The 7761-nt window shown below is 33.0% G+C and overlaps 1 protein-coding gene across 7 annotated transcripts in view; it reads right to left on the bottom strand.

The window, feature by feature from the left end:
• tn (tripartite motif containing protein thin) overlaps nt 1–7761 on the bottom strand; it is a 229808-nt gene that overhangs the window by 51053 nt on the left and 170994 nt on the right. For 6 of the 7 annotated variants that reach the window (XM_067052842.1, XM_067052838.1, XM_067052844.1 and 3 more), the window contains one exon: nt 246–383. The exons of the other annotated variant lie outside the window; for it this stretch is intronic. In XM_067052842.1, the coding sequence (XP_066908943.1) occupies nt 246–383 (138 nt within the window). The remainder of the gene's footprint in view (nt 1–245; nt 384–7761) is intronic. 7 annotated transcript variants of the gene reach the window in all.

Here is a 7761-nt window from a genome sequence, read left to right on the forward strand (position 1 = left end):
TTTTACTATCAATAAAATTGAACAGTAAATAATTTCAGTCAAAAACTGCTTTTAATCACTCTAAATTTTTTATAAAAATTCGAAACCGGTTTTCTGGAATTACTATTCGAAAACCGGTTTTCTAAAATGTCGGTTTTTTTGTAAACCCTATTAGAGTCTTATTGAGATTTAATCACAAACATGTATAAGACAATATTTTACCTCAAACCAAGTACATAGCAATTTCGTTGCTAAGATAGCATTACCTCCTCTTAGGAACCTGCTGACGAAGGGCTTGGGCGCCGGGACTTCCGGCGTTTCCATCTTGTTCTGGAACTTCTGTTTGAGCTGCTCAGTCGTGAAGGCAGCTCCGGTGGTGGACATCTTTCGGGCACTCTCCCCACCTGATCCAGCAGGTTGGTCACTCATCCGTTATTACAATGGCCCCAGCACCCGCCGCGCAGCTGTTCTTTGTTTTTGGATTCGGAATATTCAAATAAAATCTACATTCAAAAGCAACGCGAACCGAAAATGAGGTATTCATGAAAGATTATTAACAATCGCAATCGTATTTGATTTGAACATTCTCAAGGTTCGCAAAATGCGTTTTATCATAAAATGCATTACAGACTTGGTTTTATTCAAACTTGCAAGGTATGCTTATCCAAGCATGCTCTCGGGGCAAAGGTGCTGGGGATATACTGACAAAGTGTCTCCTCGAGCAGTTAGACTTGTGGTTAGTTGTTGTGTACTCACTCTGGTGTTAGCTTCAGTTCATGCACGACGAACTACACAGCATCCATATTTACAATATGTTTCATGTTTGTATCGTTAAACACACCCTTTACATTATCCACATTCTATTATAGGTTAGGAGTATCTTTGTTAATGATAATATATTGTTTGTAAGTGTTAAATGTGGATCGGAAGATATTTCAAGAATAATATTCTTTTTTTTCCGGCCAAGACTCCCATTGGAGTCCTATACTGCCTAACCATGGTTGGGGGTCAAAGCTCTTCATTTTGTGGGACCGCCACACAATGAAAAAAGTCAACGTCCCAGGCCGGATTCGAACCGGCACCGCCAATAGACACCAAATTGGTAAGACTGTATCTCAACCACTGAGCTATGGGCGGCCCAATAATATTCTTAAGATGATCATTTGATTTGAAACAGATCAGTGAACTCTTCACTTTATGCTCTTGGTAGCAAAGTATTTGACTCATCTTTGTCACCTTAAAAATCAATGCCATCACTTTCAGAAATTAATATTATATTTAGTGTTAATCCAAAGTAATATTTGTTTCAAGTGTCTATAAAAATAACAATTGAAAATTTTACAGTTGATGATTTGTTAAACATTTTGGTACATCGAAGTCGCCTGGCATAAATCTTTTGGATACTTGGGCCATTGCTAAGTTACATTTGTTGGAGTCTCAATGACAATTACTCCTTCGGTTTCAAGATTCTAGGTCTGATCGACTATTAAGTATTGATTAGCTTAACGCTTCAAAGAATCTATGGGCCGGTAAGGAATGAGGAAGGTTGGAGAAGAAGAAGAAATAAGGAACTCTATGAGATGATCCAGGACATAAATATTATAACCTTCGTTAGGCTGGGACGCCTTAGACGGGCAGGATATGTTGCATGGATGAGTCCCGAAGAAATGTCTAAAAGAGTCATGCAAGAAGACCCATCGCAGGTTTATTATTATTGGCTAGAGCTCATATTTTTTTTTGAGCGTTTTTTCATGTAGAGCTTTTTTTTTTGTAAGTTGTATAGTTTATGTTCATATTAACATCCTAAAATAAAGTTTATTTAATGAGTGGAAGTAAATTACCTTTTTTTATATTATAATAGATAAAGAAACTAAAGGTAATAAAGAATTGGTGACCTGGAAGTAAATTTCCTTTTTTATTTGATAATAGATATAAAAACTAATGGTAAAAATTGGTGCCGCGGATATAATTGCCTTTTTTATTTTGTAATAGAAATAGAAACTAAAGGTAATATATATGTTTATGAAGATATTTTGTGTCTAGATAGTTAAATTTAATATTTTATTCCTTTTTATAGTTAAAATAGATTAAATCGATTTTAATAACCGAGAAAATTCAAAAGATCTTGTGGATATCGACGTTTGTTGTATCCTTCGTTTACCAATTATTTGTACATGTCTTGGATTTGTGGCAAGTGGCAAACTTATGAGCAATAGGTTATGTCGGGTTAGCAGTTCAATGTGAAGCCTAATAAAGTGAGGACCTGATCCATCAATGATTCATCGCTTAAGATGAATTTTGACATTTGACTAATAACGGTGTCTATACATTTTGCTTGTAACCATGGTACGCTTGTAACAAGTATAATTATTATCAAGCATTGTACACAAAGCTCTTCTTAAGTAAATGATTTTATTACTAACACAAACTTCATTGATCTACTTGCTCTCTCAACTTTTAATTCTCAAAAACCTCCAACGTTTCGGACCTTTGGCCATTCAGGATACAATCTATAAAATTTGTTTTTATATTACTTTTAACATTATTTCCTCACATAATAGTAATGTTTTTTACTATACCTTAATCATTGATGTCATCCTTTATATTGATTATTCACTTACAAACTTTTTATACTTTAAACTTAAAACTTTTTCACAGAAATTATTGTCTACTTTTAATCTTTCTAACAACATTAACAGTTGAAAAGGGCCTGAGGGCCGAAACGTTAGAGATGTTTTAAAATAAATGTTCAGAGTAAATATTGATCATTTTGTGTTTGTGTTAATAATAAATTAAACCACTATCAAACAATAAATTGTAAATTTTTTTTTACAATTAATTTCTTTTTATTGATATTATTGACTATTATTAATTTAATAATTAAGTACGCAAATTTTAAATATAATTTTTATTTTATTTAGTTTTAAATAAGTCACACTTTATTAACTGAACGAAAACACATCATGTTACTTTAAAATTTTAGAGAGACACACACTCACTAAAATAAAACTTTTTTATAGGTTTTAGAAATGGTTATGCTTCTTATAAAAAATTGTTAAAATATATAAACACAGATTGTTACATAAACATATAGAAAAGAGAAAATAATAATAATAAAAATATTGATGGAATATAGCTAAAATAAAATAAATAAAATATTCTTTAAAAAACTCAAATATAGCAAAGATGCGTGCTCTTTGAAAAATGCTGAAAATAACAATAATATTTGGTTTAAGAGTTGACTTTGACAGAGTTTGGAATCATGCATGCAAAAAAAAACATTAAAATAAAATAAAAATGCATATAATGTATATACTTTTACAATGGCTCTATCACTAATGGTCGTTCACTAAGACAATTTAGTACATAAGTCATATTATCTCCTCACAAAGTACTGTGCCTCTTACCCTTGATGGATAGCGGTACCGATATATTTATTTATTCTATTAAGATAATATATCGTAGGAAGAAAGTCCGGGTGGCGGTCAACAAAGGCATCAAAACAGTAAAAGAAAACTATTTATTGTTAATCAACGTTTCGACCCACTTTGCAGGGCTTCGTTCATAGAACTGCTTGCTGCGACTTAGCCAAAGCATTTCCTCTAAAATAGGACCGTAAATCCTCATCAATATTCTCTATTCCGATTTTATGCAACTTTCGATGTGGATCAAGTTTTCATCTCAAAAGGGGGAAAGGGGAATTGTACAGCCTCATTTTGGTCTGATTCGAGACCTTATAATATAATCGGAGAGCCAAAAATAACCTTAAAAGATGGTTCTTCAAACTGAGATCATCCCATATATTTACTTCAATCCCAGGTATACAAAGATTTCCACGATGCAGAGTACTATAGGAGCGTCATATGGCCCAGAGTGCATTTTAGTTTCAAGGATTTCTAATTTTCCCTGTATTTTCAATTCAATATTATTTGAATATACTAGTATAGTTAGTGTAGTTAGGTGGCTTACATGGTTTGTATCCTCATCCTCTATGGGTTGTATCCTTATACTTTATGGTTTGTATCCTCATCCTCTATGGTTTGTATCCTCATTCTCTTTGGTTTGTACCCTCATCCTCTTTGGTTTGTATACTTATGCTCTATGGTTTGTACCCTCATCCTCTATGGGTTGTATCCTTATACTCTATGGTTTGTATCCTCGCCCTCCATGTTTTGCAACCTCATCCTCTTTGGTTTGTATCCTCATCTTCTAAGGTTTGTATCCTCGTCCTCTATGGTTTGTACCCTCATTCTCTTTGGTTTGTATCCTCATCTTCTAAGGTTTGTATCCTCATCCTCTATGGTTTGTACCCTCGTCCTCAGTGGTTTGTATCCTTATCCCCTATTGTTGGTATCCTCAGCCTCAATGGTTTGTATCCTCATCCTCTATGGTTTGTATCCTCATTTTCTTTGGTTTGTATCCTCATCCTCAATGGTTTTTATACTTATGCTGTATGGTTTGTATCCTTATCCCCTATTGTTGGTATCCTCAGCCTCAATGGTTTGTATCCTCATCCTCTATGGTTTGTACCGTCATTCTCTTTAGTTTGTATCCTCTTCTTCTAAGGTTTGTATCCTCATCCTCTATGGTTTGTATCCTCGTCCTCAATGGTTTGTATCCTTATCCTCTATGGTTTGTACTCTCATCCTCTATGGTTTGTATCCTCATCCTCTATGATATGTATCCTCGTCCTCAGTGGTTTGTATCCTCATCCTCTAATCAATTCTAAGCAACAATACAACCACTACAACTTGACTTTTTTTGTTTACCCCATCTGGTTTGGGTACGTCACTCGTAGGGTTCGATTGGTAGACATTTCAAACTAGAGTTAAATTTAAAACTGTTTTGAGCACTTCAATTAAACCAAGCATACAAAAAGAGACTATTCACTGCATGGAATCTATCTTCTCAAGACTAAAATAATAATTTAGATTACCTTCATCCCAGAACCAATTGTATTTAATGTCCATAATTATGTCGTATGTAGAAAGAGTTATTTTTTATGTAAGTAACATATTCATGCCAGTATAGATTTATTTTGTCTGCATGCCACGAAATAAATTAGAACTCAGACTCGAGAATGTAAAAGTGACAAGCCTGACTTAAAGGCTATCACCTTCATGACGCCTTTTTTCGACATAACTGATTTCTTATCCCCAGTACAAGAAAATCATAACAGTGGTTAGGAGCAGCAACACCCATTGTCCATTTCTAAAATTTTCTGGTTTATTTTGCGTCTGTCAACGATTACACGCACTACAAATAGATGCCAGTAAATGCAATGCACATCTAAAACTGAGTAAGTTTTACATGCAAAATATATATATGTATATCACAACACATATTTATACATATTTCTAAACATGCTCAGTTTGTTTTTTCAATTTATTTTTCTTAGAACTTAGAATACATACATTATGATTTGCTACCCCTAGCCACATATCGATGGACAGCATTAATGCATGGGCGATAAACAACGCTTCGAGATTGAGTTCTAAAACCAAGACCATTGTTATTGGTTCCAGGCGCCTCCTTTATTCCCTCCCTTACTATCCCTTACTTTTCCTTAACTACCAATCGATTCACTTCTATCCTATAATAAATAACCTTGGAGTCAGCTTCGACCAACACCTCTCCTGGAATAATCCCTGTGATTTTCGTATAGTACAAGAACCCAAGAGGAGAAAAATGGCAGTTATTTCGCCCCAATTTTTGATTACTTTAATAAAAACTATTTATAATTAGTAGTCGAAATTTCTGAATCTGCCAAGTATAGTTAGGGAGAATAAAAAATGGCGACTGTTTGAAAACTTTAAAAATAATTAATTTTTTATTCGGAGATCTATATATTTACAACTACCAATAACAATAGAAAATCTAAGAGAGCATAATTTAAAGTTGAGTAAATTTGCTAAAATCTAAGCCCTAATAGAGCTATTTACGTTGAATAGTTCTCGAGATATAGCTTTTTAAAAAGTAACATTTTTATGAAATGTTGAAGTGTGGAATGTACTGAAATATGAGTAGTTATTTAATTTATTTAGAGAAATATATATCTCAGGAACTATGTGACGTACAGATGTCTATTAACACTCAAATTAAAGCTAGTTTAATGTACTATAAAGTAGTTTATGAACTTTACCTTCGTAGGAAGAATAGTTTTCATGAAATTTGCTAAATAAATTGATTTATAGTTATTGCGTACTACCCCTACGAAGATACGTGTCATAACCTACTTTATAGTAAGTTAAATTTTCTTTATTTTGAGTGTTGGCAGACATATGCACGTCTTATGGGAGAGATATATTTTCTCAAAATTCTAACATTTACGAACAACTAGAAATTAACATTTTGTGAATATATTTTGTCAAATATCATAAAAACTACAACTCCTACAAAGATAAACATTACAAACTATTTTAAAGTAAATTAAACTATAAAATAGTCCTATGTTTTCTGAAATAAAGTTTTTCAAACTTGTTGTCCGAAAAAGTATAAATCAATTAATTTTAGCAAATCATGTATAATACTACTCCTAGGAAGGTAAATGCCATAAACTACTTTATATAGCACATTAAACTAGCTTTAACTTGAGTGCTAATAGACATCTGTACGTCACATAGTTCCTGATATATAGATTTCTCAAAATAAATTAACTAACTACTCATATTTCAGTACATTTTTATGAAATGTTTTAAAAGGATATATCTCGAGAACTATTGGACGTAAATAGCTCTTTTAGGTCTAATATTTCAGAAAATTTACTCTTCTTTAAATAATGTTCTCTTAGATTTTCTAGTGTTGTTGGTAGTCTTTAAGCTATAGAGCTACGATTGAAAAATCAATGTTTTATAAGGTTTTGAAACAGCCATAATTTTTTGTTCCCCCTATCTCATCAGTTTTGACTGGTAATTATACCTAGTTTTCATTAAAGTAATCAAAAATTGGGGTGAGATAACTGCATTTTTTTCTTCCCGGTGTACTAATAACTACTTAAACAATCCCTAAGATTCCGTCATCCCATTTCTCAGAATACTTATCAACTAACTATATCCTCTCTTGTTTTCCCCCACTTCGAATACGAATCTTTGGCCTACAGAGGGCCAACTGCAGATCTTGAATTGCTCTGCTGGATTTATCTTCATGTTTCCCAGGCGCTCTCTTGTCTTCCGTTGGTATACTGATTTGAAGTGACTTTTTCTAACATCCCGAAGGGAATACCTTCTTGCTATTTTTCTATTCCGTCTTTAAAATAAAATTAAAAAAACATACTTTTATTCTTAATCTACTTACACTTCGTTTATCCATGCATTCAATAAACACCATATCCAAACTGATCGGTTTATACGAGAATATGCCCTCCCATATGCAAATCCTTCGCCCTACGAGCAACCTCCTTCTGGAATTCTCTTTCCTTCTCCATCCTTTCCTTTATACAACACCTATTCCTTCAGTTACTACATAACCACAGCTGTGCATCAATGTAACCTACATATTGATGACCATTTGAATTGAAATTTAACCTTATGTTTTAATGTAATTTTAACCTGCAAACTGAAAATTTCTATGAAAGGAATATGGTCCGGGTGCGGTCAAAAAAACTCAAATAGTAGAATTATACTATTTTAATGAGCCAACGTTTCACCCCACGTTGCAGGGCTTCGTCAGGGCTAAAAAAGACAAACACATAGTTACAAAAGGAAAACAAAAACATAAGTGTAAAATAACAGGGGTATAAAATGTAAAAAAGTAAGATATAATAAGAAAAATTAAAGGTAGTAA

This window comes from Halyomorpha halys, unplaced genomic scaffold, assembly GCF_000696795.3.
Source record: "Halyomorpha halys isolate HHAL.00 unplaced genomic scaffold, Hhal_1.1 Scaffold449.1, whole genome shotgun sequence".
Taxonomy (NCBI): domain Eukaryota; kingdom Metazoa; phylum Arthropoda; class Insecta; order Hemiptera; family Pentatomidae; genus Halyomorpha; species Halyomorpha halys.